Below are 26515 nucleotides of genomic sequence, written 5' to 3'. Positions count from 1 at the left end.
AAAGGCATGCAAAGCTCCATTCACCATGTTCCCCGCGTTCACTCTCCTTTCAATATCACTATCATACTTGCCATCTGATGTAAACTTTGATCCTAGATATACAAACTCTTTCACTTGCTCCACTTTTTCTCCTCCAATCAAAATATTACATGCTGTCATTTCTTTCTCCATTTCAAAAACCAGTGTTTTTGTTTTACTTACGTTCACTTTCATTCCTTTCTCTTTTAAAGCTTCATGCATACAGTTTACCATCTCCTGTAACTCCTCCGCTGATGACGCCAGTATAACCTGATCGTCGGCATAGAGCAGACATTTGACGAGTAACTCATTCATCCTTAATCCACTTTTAGACTCTTTCAAATCTGTCAAACAGCTATCCATAAATAGGTTGAACAGCCACGGTGACGCAACACATCCTTGCCTAACGCCTTTCTCAATCTTAAACCACTCAGTGTGCGCTCCGTTTATCCTGACACAAGCACTCGAATCCTCATATAAGGATTTCAGTGCTCGTATTAAGAGACTGCTCACCCCATGCATAGAAAGTGCTGACCACAATTCATTCCTCTCAACTCTGTCATAGGCCTTTTCCAGATCTACGAATGTGCAATAGACTTTTTGACTCTTGGCCAAAAACTTTTCGGCTATGCACCGCAAGGAAAAGACCTGATTAAAAATATAAAAAAAAATATATTTAAAATATTAAAAATATATTGATAATCCTAATTAAAATTTTATTATGCACTACCTTCTATTTTCTAATCTAAGGAAGGCTTAATAAGGCCCCAAAATTACTATAACTACATTGTAACGGGGTTGTAGAAATACTGATGTAGGTAAATCCCTCATTTTTCTCAAAGTTTTCTCCAGGGTTGCCATGCGTAAGAGCAGGACCTGATATTTAGGTAAAAAGTCATTGTTTAGAATTATTTCGATTTTAAGAGACGTTGGATTATATAATTTCATGACTAACTCGGCGAAATGACCTTTTTTGTTCGTTCTTGAGACATGATCTTTAATATAAAAAGCCAGGAGAGGCCGGACAGTCATCAGGCAAACAGTCTTCAGAATTTAACTGATTCAGAGATGAATTCTGATGTTATTGATGTATAGCAGCCAGCATTAGCGCTAGAGCCGGCGCGCGGAAGACGCGTGACAGGCCGCCCACGCCCCACGCGCCGCACGCGGGCGACCACGCCCACTCTGTAAATAAACATAAGTATACACTTGTCACGTCACGTCAAGCAGATATAAGTGACAAAAACCCAAGTCACAGAACATTAAACGCTAATAGTTGAACCTTATCGAATAATCAAATTATAGTTTATATTTGTCCATTTGCATTTTGACAATTTGTATCAAAATATCAACTTTCTTAGATTGTAATACTCTCACCATGATGGTCAGCCTTGGGCATGGCGCAGAAGGCGACATCTCTGGCGGCGGCGCGCGACAGCAGCCCGCAGCGTGCGTACGCGCAGCACAGCACGCCGCTGCTCCACAAGTAGCATAGCTCTGGGTGTGATATCAAAAAGCTTTAAACTAGATAAAGCCCACGGTCCCATCTGTGACTCCCACATATATAACAAAAAATCCCATTAATGTACTTTCCCGCCAGAATTTTTTAAATTTGTCTTCACTTGCTAGATCCCTTGACCTATGTACTTGCCAAATATCAACTCGGGAAAGGCGATCAGTCAGTTGGACAATCAATCAATTTGCTCTTTAATATATAAAAGATAATGATTTATCCTTAAGCAATTCACTGTGGAAAATGCTACCTATGCCTAGAACGGATTATTAATTATTAATACGCTAAAAACCGGACCAAGTGGTGAGAGAAAAGTCGGTGGGCGGACTCCGGACCCCGGACATTGCAGCGGAGGTTGCAACCGGGAACACGCAAAGATAAGCGAGAGATTTAATAAAGCTAAATTGCCGAAACTCACCTAAACACAAAGTAGTGAGCACATCCCCCACGTACAAGCTGCCTTCAGCCTCCACCAGCCGCGCACACACCTCCCCGTACAGCAGCAGCAGGGCCGCCAACTGCGGCGCTGGCAGCAATGTCGCGTGCGGTAGTGTCGCGACGGACTGACATGCGCCCGCGCAGAATGGTATGAGCGGCGCTAACGCGGAGGATAGCATATGGCCGACAGGCGGAACGGCTGCTTGGCCGCACTAAAACAAGTGATTATAATTATCATCTTTGCTGAGAAATACAACAGTAGCAAAAGAGACGGCTAGGAAATAAAAAATAAAATCTAACCAGAATCAACATAGCTAGCGGCGCGGCAAACAGAGACAGCACGAAGCTGCTGGCAACACTGGCGGCCGCGGACGGGCTGCGAGACAGAGATAGCGACAGCCACGGACACGGGCCTCCTACTGATGTGAACAGCGCTCTGAAATTTTAAATATTAAAACTTTTACCATTCTTCTTATAAACTACTGATTGTAACGCATACTTAAATGTCTACAAACCATTGGCACAAGGACAGACTCTAGTCTATAAAATATTTTAATTTCTGAGGCTAAATCTCCCAAAAATAAAGCTCCCAACAAAGATATTTAACTAGACGTTCTCAGGGACCATAGACCTCATGATCACGTATTTTCTTTTTTAAAATGTGAAAATCTCAAAAAAAAAACTAAACCGATACCTCACCAATAAATGTAGCACCTACCCTTTAACGATCCGATGGTCCAGGACATCCCGGAAGGCTGAGACCGTGACCACACATAGCGCGGGCGCCGCCACGTGCGCGTGGAGCACGCTCGTGACAATAATCCGAGCGTGCATGTTCGGCGTGCTCGGTGCGATAGCTACGCTTGCCTGCTCGCTCGACGCGCTCGCTCGGTAGTGACGGCCCGCGTTGAAGTAAATGTAGGAGAGCGGTACGAATGATACGTATTCCATGTGTAAAGGACCTGGAAAATGACGAATTATTGTAAATTTTGTTTCTTTAGATTTTATAATTGTTTAGTGTTCTTGAATAAGCTCTGATAGGCTTAACCGCTCAAATATTTTCGCACCATACAAAATTTAACTTCTGCGTAGATACATCGGTAGCCAATATAGTAAACCAAAATATAATGTACAAAACTTGGAATAAAGTCATTTTAATTTCAATTCGGTTATTGCATGGTACTCAGGTACATAGCCTGTGCCTTTGTCAATAACGTCAACCAACCGCTGGTTCTAGGGGTTTAAGTTCCTTGTTCCATTAAGAGACGCTTTTCCGAATTTTCACAGGAACTGGATTTGAAACAACGCAAGCGGAGCCGTGCACGTCGTCATTATATGAGGCGTAATCTAGCATAGTAATATAAGGAATCATAACAAGAATTATTTGATATTAGCAAGAAATATTTTATATATGTATACTTAGGTATTATGTTAGTATATTTTTCTAGTTATCTATTGTTCTGATATGAATAATGAGAAGTACTTGAAAAGTAATAGACAAGTTTGTTGATTATAGCTTTTAGCTTAGGTAGCTGCCTAATGCACTAGGTTACTACTGTTTTTAATATAAATGTAGCGGCCGTTCAGCCTCCATGGACAAACGAGACTCTGACTTAACATTTTAGATGACTAAAACCGACTGACAGACTGTGAAAAAAAGGACAATCGACTTGGACACTAAGGGGACGACCATAAGACGACGAGACGACAAGACGTATCTTGAACGGGAAAATTCTTTTTTTATTTTATTCAGACCAGACAAATAGACCCTCGGCCCGTTCAAGTGGTCCTTCGAGCCATTCGCAATCACACCTATGGTAAAAACAAGATCAGGTAAAATGACATCGGAAGAGACACGGGCTAGCGCTACCGCCGACCTGACCGGGCCGGGCCGACAGTCCGCCCACGGCAGCCGCGCACCGTCTCCTTGTCCGTCCATACGATCCGACACGACAGAACAGACGATTGTAAAGGCACGACGACGACGCCTTATCGACCTTCAATTGGAAGCGGCTGAAGAACATGCTCGTATCGAGAAGCGCCTTTTGGAGCAGAGGTTAGCTATACAACAACAAGCTATAGCCGAAGAAGATGACAATGTATCGATTGCCTCACGTCCACGGTCGCGGACGTCGATATCAGGTACACAAGTTTTACCTCCTAATACGACACATGAAACTTGTCCAACTGTAAATAGTCTTGTACATACTGTAAATAAATTGCTGAGTAGACAGACTTCAGCAAAAGACCTACCCCTGTTTTCGGGAGAGCCTGAGGAATGGCCCTTATTTTATAGTCAGTTTATGTCCTCGACGAAGTTATGTGGCTATAGCGACGACGAAAACATCGCTAGATTAGCACGTTGCCTGAAAGGCCGTGCAAGAGACGCTGTATCGGCATTATTAGTTTCCGCAACGAATCTCAAAATTATTATAAGTACCCTTAAGTTAAGATTTGGACGACCAGATTTAATTGTTGAAAATTTATTGGAAAAAATACGGGTCATGCGTGACGTCAGACATGACGACGTCAATCATTTAATAGAGTTTGCGACTGCTGTACAGAATGTCACAGCTACTATGAAAATGACCGAAGAGGTTGGGCATCTGACAAATCCATCTTTGATACGTACCATCATAAACAAACTACCATCTATTTTGAAATATCAGTGGAGTATGCATGCTGCGAGTTTGGGAGTTAAATCAATCACCCTGTCCCACGTATCTGAATGGCTGATGACGACCGCCAATGCCGCTACCTACATCGCCCCACTGACAACTAAGCCGCCGACCCCGAATATTTCGAAGCCACAAATCAAGCCTGAACAAAAATATAAGACAGTCGCGACGTCTATGACAGAGCCTTCATCACTGACACCAAGATGTGTATTTTGCAGTGGTAAGCATTTTGTAAATAATTGTACAGATTTTAAAGCCTTGACCATAGATGACCGTTGGAAGTTCGCAACGGAAAATAAATTATGTTTTTCCTGTTTGTCTGAGCGCCACCAGCTGAAAGCCTGTAAGAGGAAGACGAAGTGCACTATGCCCGACTGTACACGAGCACATCACACACTCTTGCACGCTGCTCCGCGACCTGAGACCGCTGATGAAGACATTGACAGGACGGTTAATACGTGCACACAAAAAAATCATGTGCTGCTAAAGGTTGTTCCAGTTGTGGTCTCCGGAGGAAAAGGCGATGTTACCACGTTCGCTCTCCTGGACGAAGGGTCGGCCGTGACCCTGGTGAGCTCGTCGTTGCTGGAGAGGGCCGACATCACGGGACCTACGTCGAGCCTACGTATCCGCGGCGTGACTGGAATGACTGCTACGGAGACAGACTCGAAGACGGTCTCCTTTAAAATTCGTGGACTGAACGAAGAAAAAGTTTTCAATGTAAATAAGGCGCGTTCTGTACATAATTTAAATTTGTCTGTAAATAGTTTTTTGTATAAAAATATTGTAAATAAATATCCATACTTGACAGACTATGTGACAAATTATGACATACGACCTGACAAGGTTGAACTTCTTATAGGACAAGACAACATTGACCTAATTATAACTAGACAAGTTATACAAAAACATAAGACTGGACCGACGGTATCCAAGACTGACTTAGGATACGTTATACATGGCAATGTGGGACTTGGTGGACTACCAAACGACTTGACTGTCCTACACGTCTGCCGATGTGACTCAGACTTACATGACTTGGTTAAACGTTCCTTTTCTACAGAATCATTCGGCGTAAAGCAGTCTGATGACTTTTCCCTTTCTCGGGAGGATCAGCGGGCGCTGGATATTATGGAACGGACTACGAGACTATTGCCTGAAGGTAGGTGGGAAACAGGTTTGCTTTGGAAATCTGAGGAGGTCCAGCTACCTGACAGCCTTCCGCAAGCGAAAGTCCGATGGACAGGTGTACAGAAGAAAATGGTGAGGAACCCCGATTTAGCTTTTCAGTATAGAGCAAAATTTGAGGACCATTATGACAAGGGATATATTTCGAAACTTTCTCCTGAGGAAGCTGCCGTCCGTTCAAAGAGCTGGTATTTACCACATTTTCCAGTTTTCAATCCTAATAAACCAAATAAAATACGGATTGTCTTTGACTGCGCTGCTAAATCAGGTGGTAAGTCTTTAAACGACTTTTTACTACGTGGGCCTGACTTCCTGACATCGCTGCCTGCTGTTCTACTTGGTTTCAGGATCGGCAAGTGGGCAGTGTGTGCTGACATTCAGGAAATGTTCCACAGGGTTTTAATACGAAAGGAAGACCGACATGCTCAAAGGATCCTATGGGATAACGACGTTTATGTCATGAACGTGATGACATTTGGCGCAATATGTTCACCATCATCAGCGCAATTCGTCAAAAATATGAATGCACGTAGGTTTGAACATACGGATCCCCAAGCGTACAAGGCAATTCTTGACCATCACTACGTCGATGACTATATTCACTCTTTTGATCATGAAGAAGAACTTATAAAGACTGTGGATGACGTAGTGCGAATACACGCTTCAGGTGGGTTCAACTTGCGGAATTTCATATCCAGCTCTAAACGCCTGTTGACTCACTTACCCGCTGACAAGTTGGCTCCTAGTAGCCTGAAGATTCTCTCTGATGCCAAAGATGAGAACATAGAAAGGGTTCTTGGGGTGAGATAGAACCAGGATACGGATGAGTTTGTCTTCCACTTGAAGTTCCCAAAGGTCAGTGAAGACGTGAAGACAGGAGCGAAGCGACCTACTAAGCGAGAAGTGTTGAAATTGACGATGTCAGTTTTTGATCCAATGGGCTTCTTGCTTTACGTGACAGTGAAGGGGCGCATTTTGCTACAGACAGTGTGGAAGTCACAACTTGGTTGGGATGACGAACTCGAGTCCAGCCAATTTGTGAAGTGGCAGTCCTGGTTGACTGAACTTCATAAAGTCAGCGACTTTCGTCTTCCACGGTGACTGTTCTCTGACAAGCGTGACATGCAAATCTCTCCTGAGCTCCACATATTTTGTGACGCAAGTAGCAAAGCTTTTTCAAGCGTTGCTTATTTACGAGTTAAGACGACCGACGGGTGGCACGTCTCATTTGTGATGGCGCGCGCTCGTGTTGCACCACTCAAGGTCATGAGCATCCCAAGGCTTGAATTACAAGCTGGGTTGTTGGGTGCGAGACTTTACAACACTTTGAAACAGCACCTTGACATAGGTAAAGTAGTTTTTTGGACTGATTCGAAGACTGTGCTGAGTTGGCTCCGTTCAGATAGCGGTCGTTTCAAGCCTTTCGTTGCCCATCGTGTCAGTGAAATTTCGGAGCTGACTGACGTCCATCACTGGAGGTGGGTGCCGTCAGGGCTGAACGCGGCGGACGACGCTACTCGTGAGACCACTGTAGATGACAACACACGGTGGCTTCATGGGCCGTCATTTCTTCGAGAAGCCGAGGATCTTTGGCCATCAGAGGAAAAAGACATTATCTTGGACCCGGGTGACGTCGAGATAAAAATCTGTGCTTTGGCTGTCGAAAACCTTGAGTTGCTGGACATTACTCGGTTCTCACGTTATTGGAGGTTGGTCAGAAGCACTGCCTGGGTTTATCGAGCAGTCTATAATTGGACTCATAAGACTGATGCACGCCAAGGTGAACTCACAGCCGATGAAGTCAAAGCTGCAGAACTTTCCCTAATAAAAGAAAGTCAACGGCGAATGTTTCAAGATGACATAGAAAACGTCATGAAAACGGGATGGGTCAATAAATCCAGTTCGCTCCGTCAGCTGACACCATTTCTGGATGAAAACGGTATCTTCCGTGTTCGTGGAAGAATTAGCGGAGCAGAACAAGTCGACATGGATTTTAGACATCCTATAATTCTCCATCCTAAGGACAGATTTGTCAAATTATTGCTTATGCAATATCACATTGACTCCGTTCACAACGGCCGAGAGCGGGTATTGATCGAGGTACGACGTAGATTCTGGGTGCTTAATGGTCGCTGTGCTGTCAAAAGCACCTGGAATGAATGTCAGTACTGCAAGAACAGAAGAGTTAAGCCAGTGACACCTCTTATGTCCAATTTGCCCAATATTCGTCTGAAGGAAGTTGACCGGCCTTTTAAGTATACTGGGCTGGATTATTTTGGACCTTTGATAGTAAAGGTTGGACGAAGACAAGAAAAGAGATGGGTGGCTTTGTACACTTGTCTGACCGTACGAGCTATTCACCTCGAAGTGGTTCATGACTTGACCACTAGCTCAGTTATTATGAGTCTCAGGCGGCTAATAGCCCGACGAGGTTGCCCGAGTCTTATTTATAGTGACAATGCCACTACATTTCGTGGAGCTGATCGCGAGCTAAAACAGGCTGTACGAGCCATTGACAATGAAGAGCTTATTAGGTTCGGAAGTATTCGTCAACTTGAGTGGCGGTTCATAGCACCTAATGCTCCCCACATGGGCGGATGCTGGGAGCGTTTAGTAAGGTCTGTAAAGACCAGCCTTAAGGTGACCCTTAAGACTAGGAATCCGACTGACCAGACTTTATTAACGTTGCTTGCTGAGACTGAATTTATGATTAACTCAAGACCTTTGACATACGTACCTTTAGACCATGATGACGACTTACCTCTGACACCAAATGATTTTCTGTTTATGAAAACCGACTCTCATGACTATCCCTTTGGAGTATTCACTGATTATGACCTACTAAGACGGACCTGGAGGGAATCCCAGCGACTTGCAGACTTGACTTGGAAGCGCTGGGTAAAGGAGTACCTGCCGACTTTGACTCGACGTGACAAATGGTACCGCGACAACGACAGACCACTGATTGTAGGTGACCTAGTAGTGATTGCTGACGATCAGCTACCCCGCAATCAGTGGCCTCTTGGCAGGGTCGATCAGGTTTTCCCTGGCAAGGACGGCCTGATCCGTGTGGCCCAAGTCAAGACAAGACATGGACTTTACATTAGACCTGTGACAAAGTTGTGTCGGCTGGACGTCCGCTCCTCAACTTGAGTACCAGCTTTCTGGTACTGGAGGTGGGAATGTAGCGGCCGTTCAGCCTCCATGGACAAACGAGACTCTGACTTAACATTTTAGATGACTAAAACCGACTGACAGACTGTGAAAAAAAGGACAATCGACTTGGACACTAAGGGGACGACCATAAGACGACGAGACGACAAGACGTATCTTGAACGGGAAAATTCTTTTTTTATTTTATTCAGACCAGACAAATAGACCCTCGGCCCGTTCAATAAATAAGAAAAACTTACAAATTAAGGATATAAAAAGTATAATTTAATAAGTAAAGTATCCGTTTGTGTCTTTTTTTAATTCACAAAAGGCTAAGTTAGATAAATAATGATCGTATTCAAGATTTACTTATTAGTGAGTTTTCTAATGATTAGTTCGTAGAATTATAAAAATAGTTGCAATTATTATTCATGCTTTAAAACTTTATATTGCAAAGTGTATAAACACTTACAATCGGTGTATAATTAAGTGCACACTGGCCTAATTTTTCAACTTTTGGTTGTTGTTTTATCAATAATAAGTTGCTATAGAATAATTATCATTATTTAAAAGCACAGGTGCTGGTCCAAAAGTGTGTTGATTAAAGATAAACTAAATAAAGTTAATTCATAATTTTTTAATCTGTGGTAAAATAGTTTATGAATATGATCCACACTCAACCGTATATATATGTAAATAATTAAACAGTTTTGGTCTAACACTAGTGCTTTTGCTATAAAAATAGTTTTGTTTATAATAGATTTTTTTTTAAAAGCATAAAATTCCAAAGAAAAAGGATTAATTACATGGCAATGGGGTGCAATGTTTCTAATGATTGTATGAGCATGCAGTCATTGCCTCCTGGAGCTCCCACGCGGGGTGAGATAACGGCAAACAATATTGAGATTAGCACTCCAAAAACCAGCCATCTCTTTTTAACTTCCTCCCACAAATCCAAAGAGTATTCACTGTTTATTTTGTAACTTTTCTTCTTGTAAACAAGCTGTGCGGTTACACCGGTCAATTCCATTTTTTAAATTTCAATGATATAACTTTATTTAAGCTCAAACTTCAATTATCAACGGATAACAACGATGCTTTGGGTATGTAGCCAGTGTTGAAATGGTTTAAAATAGAGTGCAACGAAAATGTACTGCATTTTTAACGCGGCAGTGGAAAATCAATTGAAGGCCGGAGAGAAATTTTGAAATCCGCGCATCTGCATTGCCCACGTAGGTACTGCCGCATGTGACGTCATTGATCCAACTTCTGGTCAATCTGGTTGTAACTTGCAAGTAAAATGACGCCTAAGAATCGAATAATAATATTCGTTTATTACTCGATATTACGAATATTGGAACTTACGTTTTCACGTAAAAATTAAGCTCGTTTATCAAACAAATTAGGTATATTCTATGTGCTTACATTACTTTACCATTTCCGTTTCTGCATATGAATGAAATGTACGCAAAGCAGCATTTTAGGTACAACTTAAGTTTTTGCACCTGGCAATGTTTTTCTTTTACTGACATTGACAGCTAAATCTAACAATCAGCTGTTTATTTTGAGGTTATGTTTTGTTATTCGAATTCGATTCGCAATTTACATCATTAAGTAACAATTTTGGTATAAATAAGGAGAGCATCCGAAGAAAATGTTAGCTAATAGATTAAGACAAATCGGCGCCACAGCAGTCAGGCAAAGGCCTATTTTGAGGTAAGTTTTGTAATAATATTCGTGAGATACCTACTAACGTTTTAGGCAGAGTAGAAAAAATAAAATTCATACTACAGTCGTTATTCTTGATTGCATTAAAACTGGGGGGGGGGAGCCTGTAGTGAGGCAATTACACGGTGTGATTAACGTCCGACTTCCACAACCCATTATGTTGTTATTGTGACGGCCTCTGTGACGCAGCGGTAGTACGATTGTCTGTGACACCAGAGGTCCCAGGATCGAATCATGAGAAACGAGCTTTTTCTTATCGGCTTGGGTATTTATATATATTTATTATAATTACAAATTCCAGAGCCAGCTACGCGAAGGCTGCGTACGAGGGTGAGGGGAAGACCACCGTGCGAGTGCTCAACCTGGAACCGGATCTAGGGCTGATGATAGACGCGTATGCTACCGTAAGTACAATTAGCAAATTATTATTAAACACATGGTAATGTACGATATCTCTTTTCTAAGTTATGTACATTAGTTTGAGCGCTAAATGATGCATATACGGTGTGTGAAAACATCGTAATGAAACCTCATTGTTTAGGCATCTGGATGTGTAACCATGATTTATCTCAGGTGAGGTTCCTCTGTGCAAAGATTTATTGTGATCATCTTCACATTTGTCTTCATACACCTACAAATGACAGGAATGGATTAATAATTACATGACATTAAATTGTTTATCTTTTGGTTACTTAATTATTGTGAAAGATTTATTCTAAAATCCACATTTGTTTGTTCCCAATGTTATCATTCCCAAAAAGGTCCTTGAAATGTCTGATATAAAATTCAAAAAGTATATTAAAGATGAGCTTTGTTGGAAAGCCTATTACAGGGTGGTAGACTATCTTATTATACTATTTGATATAATATTCCTATTGAAATCATTAATATTATATTTCTTCAGATTTTTTTAAATATAGACTATGTGCACTCATCCACGATTTAGATTTAAGAGATCTATATTTCTAAATAGACATCTAGTGAAAATGTTGCAGTGTATTTTATTCCACCACTCCTACTTCTACCCTACTCTACTTCCTACCACTCGTGCTTTGGAAGCGGCAGTAGATATAATCAGATTTAAGTGATGTGACGTAAATAAGTGATACCTTGTGTCCAATTTTGAAATTAAATCTATTCTATCTGTTGTTCAGAATCATATGAAAAAACCGTGATATTCTGATTCTACAGTGGTTGTCCATTACCGAATTAAAATATTGTTTAATTTTTCAGAAAAATAACAAGTAATCTTCTCTTCCAGTATGGTTTCCGGCTGAACAACGGTGTGACAGTGCTCGGACCCATCGCCATCTTTCCCAGGTGAGAACATAATTAATTTGATACTGAATATATGTAAGAATAGAACCACTCCATATCTTCCTATGGATGTCGTAAAGGGCGACTAAGAGAATGGCTAACTAACGTGTTTCTTCTTGCAGGTGATAGGCTAACAACCTGTCACTATTTGAATCTCAATTCCATCACAAAGCCATACAGCTTTTCAAGACTGTTGGCTCTGTCTACCCCGCAAGGGACGTGATTATATGTATATATGTTTGTTTTCAGGACGGTGCTGTCTTGGCAGGTGCGCAGCTCCTATGAAATCACGGAGCAGTCGCTGAAACTCTTCAAGATTCTGGAGCCCAGTATAGACGTCTTGGTAAGCAGTCGCACCTATCTCAATCGATAATTCCAGTCATTGAAAAGTACTACCTGCCGTTTTTATCGCGCGTAAAACTATCGCTTTCCCGTATTCACGTCATAATAAAAAGTGAAACAGCGATAGTTTTGCGCGTGATAATAGCGGCGTAGCGCGTGCCACGCTAGGGGGCGAGATCTCATATTTTCCCATACATATAATATCGGAGAGACGTGTACCTATGTTTCTTAAGGCAATGCCAAGTTAACTAGCCAAGGGCTGTCATACACTAGAGACCGGCCGCGGCTTCGCCCACGGTCGTCGATTGCCGGCTTGTTTGACGCAGATTCCTTATGCTCGGTAACTTAACTCCTAACCTACAGGTCCCGGTTTCAATCGGTCACTTTTACCACAAGATGAATGTGCTTCGTAACTAAAAATATTCTCTGATTAATATTTTTTTTGGTTGAGTCAAGTTTTTACCCGAAGCGACTCCCGTCTGACCTCCGCAACCTTCTCAGGGGAACCTTACCCATTTTGAATCATGATAACTTTTACCACAAGATGAATGTGCCTCATTACAAAAAAATATTCTCTGTAATTTTTTTTTTTGTGTGCCGTGTGGTTCCCGGCACCAATACAAAAAAGAATAGGACCGATCCATCTCGTTCCCATGGATGTCGTAAAAGGCGACTAAGGGATAGGCTTATAAAATTGCGATCCTTTTTTAGGCGGTGGGCTAGCAACCTGACACTATTTGGATCTCAATTCCATCATTAAGCCGGGCAGCTGAACGTGGCCATTCAGTCTTTTCGTGACTGTTGGTTCTGTCTACCCCTTAAGGGATACGGATGTGACTATATGTATGTATGTATTTTTTTTTTCATACAGATCATAGGTCTTGAATGCCAGGATCGCGCGGTCATCAACTCGGCCTTCAAAGCTGCGCGCGCGCTCGGCCTCAACGTGGAGTTGCTGTCCACCGAGCACGCCTGCTCCACGTTCAACTTCCTCAACGCCGAGGGCAGGTGAGAATTACTTTTGCAAAAATAGAAACGCCTCCAAACGATTTCCTGTTTATTTAAAGTTGGACAAATTTCTAAAATCTTAATCCGCGGTTATTTAGCGCTTCGCCGGACCAATTTTGATGAGGTTTAAAAAAGTATTTGTTACACTTAGGAGAACATACGTACATACATATAATCACGTCTTTATCCCTTGCGGGGTAGACAAAGCCAACAGTCTTGAAGATTCTAAGGCCACATTCAGCTGTATGGTTAAATGATGGAATTGATATTCAAATAATGACAGATTGCTAGCTTATAGCTTACAGAGGAATCCCAAGTTTCTAAAGCTATACCTTAGTCGCCTTTTACGACATCCATGGGAAAGATATGGAGTGGTCCTATTCCAAAGTGCCGCGAACCACACAACACTTCCGTGAACCGCACGGCACCTAACCAGTATTTGATAAAATATGTTTTATTAAAAAATATATAGGTCAGTGGCGGCCGCGTGCATCCCCCCGCTCAGCATCACCCTCAGCGAGGACGACATGCTGCAGTCCAAACTGCACTACGAGAACCTGTACAGTAGGGACTTGAAGTGAACTCTGTTTCCAGCGAATAACATTCATTTTTGAACGATGAAGGCAAAGGTGAACGCAAACTTGGCCGCGCCGCAGTCGAATTATTTATGTCTTATGTTTAACTTTGAATTTAGCGCTATTACTAAAAATATTTTAACGCCACCTACTAAAAGTGACAAATTTAACGCCACTTTCAAAAGAATACAAGTTTTTTGCAAATCCCACGCGATATTTAGTTTTTACTTATTATACTTATTATTTAGTTGTGTGCAGCCTCAGTGTAGCGGCGACAAACCTGCGTTTATCTTAAAAGAATATATCTATTTAGTTTTCATTGCGATATCTTTTGACAAACAAATTCCCATAGATTTTTTGTAAATAAACTAAAAATATATAAATTTGGCTCTATTTTTATAGACTTGACTTATTAATTACTTTGATAGACAAGACTTTCAAAAGTAATAAAGGAAAGATTGTAATTTGGAGATTCTACCTTGCTTCAATTTGTTATTATTTGAATGAGCACAAAAAAAACACAAATTTAAGGTAAATTGTTGTTTACAAAACATTGATTCTTTTTATTCCATATTTCGTTTAAAATGACGGATGTCAACAAAGTGAAACACTGTCGAATAAACATTGATATTAGTTTCGCAACATTGTAATGCTATTTCAAATAAATTATAATTTTGTACATATAGTTAGTTAATTGCAATAAAATATATGAAATTTATAAAGTTTTTTTTTTATTAGTTTAATGATGTGACGTTTTAGTAAAACCTGAATGTGCAGGTTTCCTTACAGTTGACGTTGTTGAAGAAAATGCTGCAGTGCAGTTTGTTACCGCTTCTTCTGCACTGACGCCTTGGAAGCTGCAGTAAACTTAGTGTTAAGTAATTTATTTGATGTCAACCAATGTTGTTAAACCATACGTTTTGACAATTATTAAGCGATATGAAGTATCCTATAATAATAAATAAAAAATTATGAATTATGAGTAAGAACATCGGTTAGAACTCTATACTAATAATGTACATAATACTAAAAAATATTGTTACCGGCAAAAAAATTGATTTGAACCTGCGCCTGCCTGAGCTGTACATAACTATTTTATATTAAAGCCTTGACGGTTCGCTCGAAAAATACTATTACACAAATATTATACATTAATTTAAATAAAATTCATCATAAAAATTAAACAATTTTATTGTAACAGCACTAATGATTTATACATATCATATACAAGACGAGCAGGCGTACGGCCCGCGGGGACATCAATACACTTGTATTTACACAAACAATAAATAACATAATTCGTATTTCTTCGTTCGACGAACGGCTCGGATCTGAAAATATATATAAAACAAAATATATTTATTTGTAATTACAGCTATAATGATGGCATATATACATAAGTTTGGTTACATAAGTGAGGTTGATGTTATTGAATAAAATGCTGCAGTGCAGTTTGTTACCTTAAGAAGCAGCAGTAAAGATAGTTTTAAATTATTTATTTGACGTCAACCAATGTTGTGAGACCAAAAGATATGACATTTATTACTAAGTGATGTTTGAAATTAAATGAATTTTGAATAAGTTTCTCTCTATCTCATTGTCAAAATGGCGTATAAATTGAGGTATTAATAATTGACACTTGTAATAGGAAAAATTGGTTACATCAAAACGCTTTATTATCGTGTGTCAATGAACACGTTAAATTCGTTTTCTCAACTATAAACTATCGTTTCTCAATCCATCATAATCGTTTCTCAAAGTAAAACTACTGTTTCTCAATCTGTAATAATTATTTCTCGAGAGAGAGAGAGAGAGACAGCTGTATGACCCCTAGAGCAGGTGCGCGCCGAGCCCGAGCTGCAGGCCGGGCGCGGCGCGGTCGCCGGCGCGCGCGGCCAGCGGCACGCAGTAGTTGAGCTCCAGGCGAGAGAGAGAGAGAGAGAGACAGCTGTATGACCCCTAGAGCAGGTGCGCGCCGAGCCCGAGCTGCAGGCCGGGCGCGGCGCGGTCGCCGGCGCGCGCGGCCAGCGGCACGCAGTAGTTGAGCTCCAGGCGCGCCACGCGGCCCACGCGCAGCGCCACGCCCGCGCCGCACGACAGCCGGTACAGGCTCAGCGCTTCCAGCGTTGAAGACTTGGATCTCTCCTCTAAAAGACAAAAATACACGTTTTACATACACAGTGTTTGTCCCTGATAAAACAATAAACGCAATGCAACACTAAGACCACGAGACGAGTTGCAAATGGGACGAGGTGCAATTGACACGAGTTACAATTGACACGAGTTACAAATGACACGAGTTACAATTGAGACGAGTTGCAATTGACATGAGTTACAAATGAGACGAGTTGCAATTGACCCGAGTTACAAATGAGACGAGTTGCAATTGACACGAGTTACAAATGACACGAGTTGCAATTGACACGAGTTACAATTGAGACGAGTTGCAATTGACACGAGTTACAAATGAGACGAGTTGCAATTGACACGAGTTACAATTGAGACGAGTTGCAATTGACACGAGTTACAAATGAGACAAGTTGCAATTGACACGAATTACAAATAAGACTAGTTGTAATTGAGACGAGTTGCAATCGAGACGAGTTACAAATGACACGAGTTGCAATTGACACGAGTTAAAAATGAGACGAGTTGCAATTGACACGAGTTACAAATGAGACGAGTAACAAATAAGACGAGTTGCAATTGAGACGAGTTACAAATAAGACGAGTTGCAATTGAGACGAGTTACAAATGACAGAAGTTGCAATTGACACGAGTTACAAATGAGACGAGTAACAAATAAGACGAGTTGCAATTGAGACGAGTTACAAATAAGACGAGTTGCAATTGAGACGAGTTACAAATGACAGAAGTTGCAATTGACACGAGTTACAAATGAGACGAGTAACAAATGAGACAAGTTGCAATTGACACGAGTTACAAATAAAACGAGTTGCAATTGACACGAGTTACAAATAAAACGAGTTGCAATTGAGACGAGTTACAAATGACATGAGTTACAAATGAGATGAGTTGCAATTGACACGAGTTGCATTGACACGAGTTACAAATGACACGAGTTACAATTGAGATGAGTTGCAAATGACATGAGTTACAAATGAGATGAGTTGCAATTGACACGAGTTGCATTGACACGAGTTACAAATGACACGAGTTACAATTGAGATGAGTTGCAAATGACATGAGTTACAAATGAGATGAGTTGCAATTGACACGAGTTGCATTGACACGAGTTACAAATGACACGAGTTACAATTGAGATGAGTTGCAAATGACATGAGTTACAAATGAGATGAGTTGCAATTGACACGAGTTGCATTGACATGAGTTACAATTGACACGAGTTGAAAATGACACAAGTATCGTCACCCACTCACCGTCGTCGGCGAGGCAGCCCGCGTTGAGGAACAAGTGCGAGCGGAACAGGGAGCCCAGCCCGTGGCGCGCCGGCTGGAACGGCAGCGGCGTGAACACGTGGAGGCCCGACGCCCAGTACATCTGCGAAACAAAATTAAATATTACAAATGCGAAAGTAAGTTTGAAGAGGTGAATTTAATATTTTGATTGGAGGAGAAAAAGTAGAACAAGTTAAAGAGTTTGTGTATTCAAAGTTAACAGCAGATGGCAAGTGATAGTGATATTGAAAGAACATGGTGAATGGAGCGTTGCATGCTTTATGAGCAGTCAGAAGATGTCCAAAAAGGGTCGCTTGGCGGTGCAAAGGGCGTGTTGGTTCCAACACTAATGTATGGGAGTGAATGTTGGGTGTGGCACACTAGGGCTGGGTACCTGCCCGCCCTGCGCCTGCGCGTCGCGGTGCGGGCCGACGCCGCGCTGCGCGAAGCCCCGCAGCGAGGCGGGCCCGCCCAGGAACAGGCGGTCCGCCAGCGCCGTCCCGAACACGTCGTGCAGCACGCCCAGCGCGCCCGACACCTGCACCACCTGCGGCGGGGGCACACAATGGCGTAAAGGCGACTAAGATTCTTGTAGACAATGGGCCAGCAACCTGTCACTGTGTGAATATCAATTCTATTATTGAACCATTCAGCTAGACGTGGCCTATCAATCTTTGTGAAACTGTTTGCTCTGTCTGTCACGCAAGTCTATAAATGTATCTATTATTCCTTTGATAGAAAACAATTTTGAAAAATATTAAAAATCTGTTAAATGACACCTTATGATTATATTTTTTTTGCCAGAAGATAACATCAGAAAAATTAAACTACAGACAGCGCGTTGTAACTCGACACTAACGCCATCTAGTTACACTAACTGTTAAACCTTAAGCTAAAAGAGCGACGCATCTTAACTTAGGTATAATAGGTAATTATACTTACTAGATAGTTTTAAAAATGATATGAGTAAACTATTGTTACCCTATGTAGATAATCAGAAAGACAAACGACAGCGCGTTCTACCTCGACACTAACGCCATCTAGTTTCACCCGCACTCACCACAGAGTCATTCACAGCCGCGTTTGCTTGAGCATTGAGTTCCGTTTTCAAATGAGCGACCCCCCCTCCCAGGCCGGCCACCTCGCTCGTGAACTGGACGAAGGTGCCTCTCGTGGGGAAGATCGGCTCGTCGCGGTGGTCCACCGACACTATGTGGCGGATCACTGATTTCATTTGGGGACCTGTAGTCGGGAAAAAATATAATGAAAGTGCCGTGTGGTTCTCGGCATCAATATAAATAAGAATATGACCACTCCGTCTCTTTTCCATGGATGTCGTAAAAGACGACTAAGGGATAGGCTTATAAACTTGAGATTCTTATAGACGATGGGCAACCTGTCACTATTTGGATCTTAACTCTATCATTAAGCCAAACAGCTGAACGTGGCCTATCAATCATTTCAAGACTCTTGGAGCAAGATATGTAGAGGTGATTCTCTTAAACTCTGTTTTGAACATTACTTCATCTCCTTATGTAGGCGATGTCTTTAAAAAAACATCTTTATTGTTTATTTTTATGCATTTAACTAAACAAACATGCTAATACTTACATAATTAAACATGGAATAATGAAATAAATGAATTTAAGTGATGTGACGTCAATAAGTGATACCTTGTGTCCAATTTTGAAAATAAATCTTATATTATTCTAAATACGCGTGTAATTCCCGTGCTAACTCACCGCTGTTCTCCCGCACGGAGAAGGTGGTGGTCTTGCTGAGTACGGACGTGTCCCGCACCAGACCCTCCCACTGGAGGTTGTGCTTCGTCTGAGAATTATATTAATTATTACCTTCAAAATAATATCAGTTATCTGAATAAAAAATTTTGGTATTCCAGCGCCCGTAGCGTGGCACGCGCGTCGCAGTTTTTATCGCGCGAAAAGCTATCGCTGTTTCGCTTTTTATTATAACGTAAAACGGGGCAGCGATGAATTTTCGCGCGATAAAAACGGCGTCGCGCGTGCGATGCTGCGGGGGCAGTACAGTTAAAAAATGATAATAAGAGTTACATTTTTTATAAATGCCAGATATAATTCTTCTAGGTGAAAAGAAACAACTGCATTAACGTCATGTATCAGCAAATAGATGGCGCTGATCAATACCATTTACAGTCGGTAAAACAGTACACAATTCATACGGGAGAGGCTTCAAAAGGTGAAATTATTTTTGTAGGCGATTGGATAGCAACCTGTCACAATTTGGATCTCAATTGTATCATTAAGCCATACAGCAAAACTTATCAATCTTTTCAAGACTCTTACCACTGTCTACCCCGCAGGAGATTTAGACGTGATTACACTTATGTATGTATATGTATTAAGAGCATCGGTAGTAGAGTCGGTAAGGTGCCCGCTTAAAATGCGTGAAAGTTATGGACATTAGTTTCAATACTAACTGACGCTCTTACGGTGAGGGAAAACATCGCGAGGAAACCTGCACATTCAGGCACCTGAATGTGTAACCATGATCCATGATCGATCCAATACGGGTTAAGTACAAAGGTAGCGGAGGTCAGACGGGAGTCGCTTCGTGTAAAACCCTGACTCACTCAATCCAGGATCCATGGTCACAGGCATACCCCGGACCTCCAGAGTGGTGGGGATGCGACCGGGAGGACTCAGGAGATAAATAATAAATAAATATATACGGGACAAATTACACAGACTGAGTTAGCCTCGAAGTAAGTCCGAGACTTGTGTTACGAGATACTAACTCAACGATACTGTATTTTATAATAAATACTTATATAGATAAACATTCAAAACCCAGGCCAATCAGAAAAAGTTCTTTTCTCATCATGCCCTGGCCGGGATTCGAACCCGGGACCTCCGGTGTCACAGACAAGCGCACTACCGCTGCGCCACAGAGGCCGTCTAAAGATGATGTGATGTGATGATATATGATGAAGAAGATATAGGAGCCAGCAGGGGTACCGTGCCAATCAGAAAAAGTTATTTTCTCATCATGCACTAATTCGACTGCCGGGATTCGAACCCGGGACCTCCGGTGTCACAGACAAGCGCACTACCGCTGCGCCACACAGGCCGTCAAAAGATGATATGTGATGTGATGTGATGATATATGATGAAGAAGGTGTAGGAGCCAGCAGGCGTACCGGGCCAATCAGAAAAAGTTATTTTCTCATCATGCCCTGGCCGGGATTCGAACCCGGGACCTCCGGTGTCGCAGACAAGCGCGCTACCGCTGCGCCACAGAGGCCGTCTAAAGATGATATATGATGAGGAAGCTGTAGCAGCCAGCAGACGTACCGCGGGCGAGGTCCGGAAGGCGAGGTCCAGCAGCAGCCCGCGGTCCAGCAGCCGGTACCCCGACCACGGGTACTCGTGGTTCTGCTGGTACACCGACGCCGTTATACTGCACATTCAAACCGTTTATGATGAAACAATGTCTCAATTTTAATGAGGTACCTTGGCGAGAAGTTCTTAATAAACTGTGTGAATGTAATAAAGAAAAAATTAAAAAAATAATAATTGTAAGGTTTGTAAAATTAATAATTTTTACTTTACATACATACATAAAATCACGCCTCTCTCCAAGGGGTAGGCAGAGACTACCTCTTTCCACTTGCCAATAATTTTTACTTTTGAATATTTAATTATGACGGTATATGTAATTATTATTATTATTTTTTATGTAAAATCTTTAATTGATTATTATATTACTATTAGTCTTTATCCACACGTATATAATAAAATAGTGTTTCTAGAAAATTTCAAGGTATAAAGTAGCCTAAACTATGAAACTTTTGTTGGATCTGTTTCGTTCAATGAAAGAGGCATTACTTTGATTCCACAGTTCCACCAAGAGATGGCGCTTACACCAATATTTCACCTATAGGTGGCGCCGAAGCAATCCTCGCACATTCAGCTTCGAAAACACATTCTTTTAACAAATAAATAGCAAACATATCTTACTCGAGTGCGAGTGATCTACGCGGGTATTCTTACTTCCACAGTTCCACCAAGAGATGGCGCTTTAACTAATTTTCCACTCATAGATGGCGCTGAAGCAATTCTTCGTACATTCTACATCATAATTACAACAAAAAATAGTAATTCCTCGTACGTTTTACCTCAGTAATACATCTTATTACAACTAAAAAAGGTAACAAACTTACACGGGTGTGAGTGGCTTGTGCGGGTAGGGCTTGGTGGCGGCGACGCTGAAGTTGGAGGAGCTGCGGTAGCCCATGCTGTACTCCGCCTGCAGCCGCTCGCCGCGCCCGAGCACGTTCGGCATTTTCACTCCTGCGAATATGTTCGATCATTGTCCGGGCTGAGAAGTCCTGGATTCAGTCCCGGTCGCGTCCTCGCCACACTGGAGAGGAGGCCTTTCAAGTGGGGTGAAGATGCAACCGGGACTAAAGCCAGGAGGAAATATACACAATAATCTCTGAACAATGGACAACTAATAAAACATACATATAATCACGTCCTTGTCTTGAAAAAACTGATAAGCCACATTCAGCTTTTTGGCTTTAAGATAAAATTGAGATTCAAATAGTGACAGGTCGCTAGACAATCGCCTTAAAGAAGAATCCCAAGTTTATAAGCCTATCCCTTAGTCGCCTTTTACGACATCTATGGGAACGAGATGGAGTGGTCCTATTTTTGTTTTTATATTGGTGTCGCAAACCACACGGCATAATTAATAAAATTAGGTGTATAAGTACCATATGCTCTAAACCCACAAGCGAACCTAGCTGACGGTGCACTGTTGGCTCTGTCTGCCCCGTTAGGGTGCGATGACTTGGTATATAGGTACGATATCGTCACTCACCCAGCACCAGGTTGCCCTCGTTCTCGCTGACCGTGGTGTTCACGCCGCCCACCACGCGGGACAGCTCCTTCACCTGGAACGTCACCTGCGCGGACCGAATCGTTGAGCGAGATCAACATGCAGCACCGCTTATGTTAGTCGTACATACATATGGTCACGTCTATATCCCTTGCGGGGTGGACAGAGCCAACAGTCTTGAAAAGACTGCATGGCCACGTTTAGCTATTTGACTTAATGATAGATAAATAGAGACAGGTTGCTAGCCCATCGCCTAAAAAGAATCCCAAGTTTGGAAAGCCTATCCCTTAGTCGCCTTTTACGACATCCATGGGAAAGAGATAGAGTGGTTCTATTCTTACCACACGGCACTTATATAAGTCGCCTTGACAATATTCGAAATAAAATAAATGACATATACGGAACAAATTATACGAATTGAGTTAGCCTCGGAGTAAGTTTGTGACGTCGTGCTGTTTCGGATAAATTTCAAAAATATTTTATTTGACTCCACAAGTTACACAATAGATAACAAATTTATAGTATAAAAGAGAAAACAATTACAAAAACTTGTTGGAGACTCAAACCAGGCCGGAACCTGTATCTTGGGTCACCAGGCTCCCTTGTTACTTCCGATGTTACAAATGTGAAGTTACTCAGTCTTCTTTTATACATACTTATATATATATATATATATATATAATATAATTATTTTATACATACTTATATATAATATATAAGTATGTATAAAATAATTCATATTATATATATATACATACATATCATCACGTCTATATCCCTTGCGGGATAGACAGAGCCAACAGTCTTGAAAAGACTGATAGGACACATTCAACTGTTTGGCATTATGATAGAATTGAGATTCAAATAGTGACGGGTTGCTAGCCCATCGCCTAAAAGTAGAATCCCAAGTTTATAAGCCTATACCTTAGTCGCCTTTTACGACATCCATGGGAAAGAGATGGAGTGGTCCTATTCTTTTTTGTATTTGTGCCGGGAACCACATGGCACTGTGCCGGGAACCACACGGCACTTTTATACATACTTATATATATATTTAAGTATGTATAAAAGAATTAATATTATATAGGTATATATATTTATTGTGTTACGAGACACTAACTCAACGATACAATTCGGTTCTCGTAGTACAATACCTCGAGCCCCTCGGGCGTGGCCCCGGGGCCGGACGACACGTCGATGTAGACGCCGATGTCGCGGAAGCAGCCCATAGCGTCCAGCGCGCGCCGCACCTGGAACAGAGCGGATACATACATATATATAGTCGCGTCTCGACTGAAGACTGAAAGGCCACATTCAACTGTATGGTTAAGTGATGGAATTGAGATTCAAATAATGACAGGTGGGTAGCCCATCGCTTACAAAAGGAATCCCATGTTTTTAAGCCTATCTTTTAGTCACTTTTTGCGACATCCATGGGGCAGATATGGAGTGGTTCTATTCTAATGTGCCAGAAACCACACGATACACATATAGTGAATATTTGGATAAATAACAACTGTTTCCAATAATAGAAAGTTTCAAGTATCCTTAAATAGAGACCCAGCCGGCTTCGCACAGGTAGCAATAACACATTTAAATTTGGTATTTAACTTTTAAGTGATGGCTAGCAACAACCCGTCATCATGCTGCGAAAGATGTCGTCCTTGGGGTTGTCAGAGCTCCGCCTGGAACATAATCAGGAGAGCCACCTTGTGGGCGCGGAGTATGACGTCCTCGAAGTCGGTCGCGTGGAACAGCTCGTCCACCGTGCTGCGGATGACGTCGTCCTTGGTGCGGCTCAGGCCGTCCACGTGCACTCTGTCCACTCGAGCCTGGAATATAAAGGAAGAGTTTCATTAAACTATAGTTTTGTAGTGTGTTCTTCAAGTTTGGAGCTTGTATTTTGATTGGTTGTGTGTGGACGAGCCTGCCCCCGCAGTATGGCACGCGCGACGCCTTTTTAACCGCGTGAAAGACTATCGCTGTTTCTTTTTATTATAACGTGAAACGGGACAACGATAATTTTTCGCGCTATGGGAGCTGGAATCCATATACATATAACCACAATCTTAAAAGATGGAATCCATACAACCACAAGTTTAAAAGATTATTTTCTTGTCACGTACATGTCGGCATTAACGCTTCTCACGGCGCGGTTATCACGAGACTCGCCGCGCTCCATGTGAAGGTGGTGGCTCGACGCGACTTGATGGATGTCTGCGCGCTAAAAGTCAACTTTACAACTAGCGACCCCAGTTTTGCACTGGCAGCATTTGTAGTTGTTTATATGTATAACTGTTGTGGACTGTATTAAAAACAATTGGTTTTCCTTGATCAGTCTTCCTTTATTTTTCTTCTTTGTTACATTTGAACTGAGTAAATTATTTGTTATAAATTGGACTGCCTCCCTTTTTTAGGGATGCACATATTTATATAGTCTTACATGATTAGCATTATATGAATACAATAAATCTTACTAGTACCAATTTGACAATGACAAAAACAAATTTAAATTTCCAAACTCAATCCTAGGCCTCCTTGCAGGCAAACAAATCAAATCATCAACCTTCCTCAGCTGTTTGTCTTCCTCTGCTTATAAAATACAATAAAAAATAAAATACAAACAGAGAAACTGGGGCTATATAATATTTAACATGATATATTCATAATATTGAATATGATAGACATGGTAACTGACCCGAACTCCGCCCAGTCGTATGGTGGGCTTGGCGATGGGCTCGTCCTCCAGCTCGCTGGGCTCCTCGAACTCAAACAGCCCGCCCCCGCCCACCTCCCCTATGTCATTCTGCTCAGACTGGGGACAAAATGTATTTATTAACAGAAAGTTTATAGGATGATTGTTGACAGTGTTGAAACAGACTAATTGAATAGGGCTTATAAAAATACGCTTTGATATTTATTACATTAGTATGGATATCCTACAAACATACAGACTGCCATTATTCTAACGGTGAGTTCATGAGGGTTGATATGGGATGTCTCATCTTCTTTATCATTCTGTGTTCATCCAATAAATTTGAGATAGAGGGGAGATAAGATACAAGCATAAAACTCATATGTGTTCAGTTCATTTTCATTTAATACTGTCATCTTTGCCTACCCCAATGGGTAACATTTATGTTGATATGTAAATAGGCACTTGTATACAAAGTTTGTGTGTTTTAAATTAATTTAATTAAAATATGAGAATTATATGGTAAGTTAAATATAAGAAATTAAATAATATTTACAGTCAGGACAAATTACACAGATACTAACTCAAGGATACCTACCTATATTATCCTACTACTATTATAAAGGCGAAAGTTTGTATGGATGTTTGTTACTCTTTCACGCAAAAACTACTGAACCGATTACCATGAAATTTGGTATGTAGGTAGCTGAAGACCCAGAATAACACATAGGCTACTTTTTATCCCAGAGTTCCCGCGGGATTGATAGGGTTTCCATGCGGACGAAGTCGCGGGCGGCCTCTAGTATTTAATATTTAATACTAATATACATAAACGTCCAAGACCCAGGCCAATCAGAAAAAAGTTTGTTAAGCGCACTACCGCTGCACCACAGAGACCGCCCATTATTTTATTTTCAAAAACAAATATTTACCCAAAATATTTGCGAAATCTAACCTGAAAGACACAAACATAAGTACTGAGAATTAAATTAATCAAAAGCTTACCTTAGCGTGCACTGTACCCATTATTAAAACTTTTTATTATTGTATTAATCAACTAAATGCACTAAATGTAGAATCAATGTTTTTATTAATTTAGAATTTTTTATTTTTGAATTACATAAAAATACAAGTTTGACGGCGGACGACACAGTTTGACATTTGTTTGACTAATCTTATTGGTAAACTGACATTGACATTTCAATTTATGGCAACACAAATATTTTTCATCGAAATCAAATAAACATTATTTACTTTAACAGGTATTTAGCAATCACGGTACTTTATTATTTATTGTACATATTACCGCTTTTTTTTTCTTCAACATAAAATCAAGATGATGCACACTCTAATTGCAGTTTAGAATGAAATCAGCTGTTCATTTATATTTTTTTCTCATGGCAACTTTATATTAACTGTTTCTTTTTACGCTATATTATTTGAGAGTTAAGAATATGAAAAGAAAACATCGAACATATAAAAAGATTTAGGATAAATTTTTTGAAGTACAATCCTAACTAAACTAGTTAGTAGGTATACTAAATACGCTATTTTCGATTTGA

The 26515-nt window shown here is 41.2% G+C and overlaps 3 protein-coding genes and 1 non-coding gene across 4 annotated transcripts; 2 read left to right on the top strand and 2 right to left on the bottom strand.

Annotated features, from left to right (window-relative positions):
• Positions 1 to 7068: 7068 nt before the first annotated feature.
• LOC132903787 (uncharacterized) lies at positions 7069 to 8988 on the top strand. Its single transcript, XM_060952866.1, has one exon. It carries the CDS (start codon positions 7069 to 7071, stop codon positions 8986 to 8988), a length of 1920 nt encoding a protein of 639 aa, XP_060808849.1.
• A 1549-nt stretch (positions 8989 to 10537) lies between these two features.
• LOC106138917 (NADH dehydrogenase [ubiquinone] 1 alpha subcomplex assembly factor 3) lies at positions 10538 to 15048 on the top strand. Its single transcript, XM_013340219.2, has 6 exons — positions 10538 to 10704; positions 11018 to 11120; positions 11978 to 12036; positions 12283 to 12376; positions 13247 to 13383; positions 13856 to 15048. Exons 1-6 carry the CDS (start codon positions 10643 to 10645, stop codon positions 13962 to 13964), a joined length of 564 nt encoding a protein of 187 aa, XP_013195673.2. The 5' UTR covers positions 10538 to 10642; the 3' UTR covers positions 13965 to 15048.
• Positions 15049 to 15131: 83 nt separating this feature from the next.
• Positions 15132 to 26126, bottom strand: LOC106138916 (sorting and assembly machinery component 50 homolog). Its single transcript, XM_060952990.1, has 13 exons — positions 25959 to 26126; positions 24957 to 25073; positions 23968 to 24090; positions 23413 to 23508; positions 22241 to 22325; positions 21579 to 21708; positions 20710 to 20815; positions 19120 to 19207; positions 18438 to 18619; positions 17772 to 17924; positions 17360 to 17480; positions 15787 to 16105; positions 15132 to 15289 (listed from the first exon to the last, which is right to left on the bottom strand). The coding sequence occupies exons 1-12, from the start codon at positions 25977 to 25979 to the stop codon at positions 15918 to 15920; spliced, it is 1410 nt and encodes a 469-aa protein (XP_060808973.1). The 5' UTR covers positions 25980 to 26126; the 3' UTR covers positions 15132 to 15289; positions 15787 to 15917.
• Positions 20588 to 20659, bottom strand: Trnar-gcg (transfer RNA arginine (anticodon GCG)). Its single transcript has one exon. It is a non-coding gene; the product is annotated as a tRNA-Arg (tRNA).
• Positions 26127 to 26515: the final 389 nt, after the last annotated feature.

This window comes from Amyelois transitella, chromosome 30, assembly GCF_032362555.1.
Source record: "Amyelois transitella isolate CPQ chromosome 30, ilAmyTran1.1, whole genome shotgun sequence".
Classification (NCBI taxonomy): Eukaryota; Metazoa; Arthropoda; class Insecta; order Lepidoptera; family Pyralidae; genus Amyelois; species Amyelois transitella.
The sequence above is the reverse complement of the archived record's forward strand: the minus strand, read 5'-3'. Positions and strand labels throughout refer to the sequence as shown.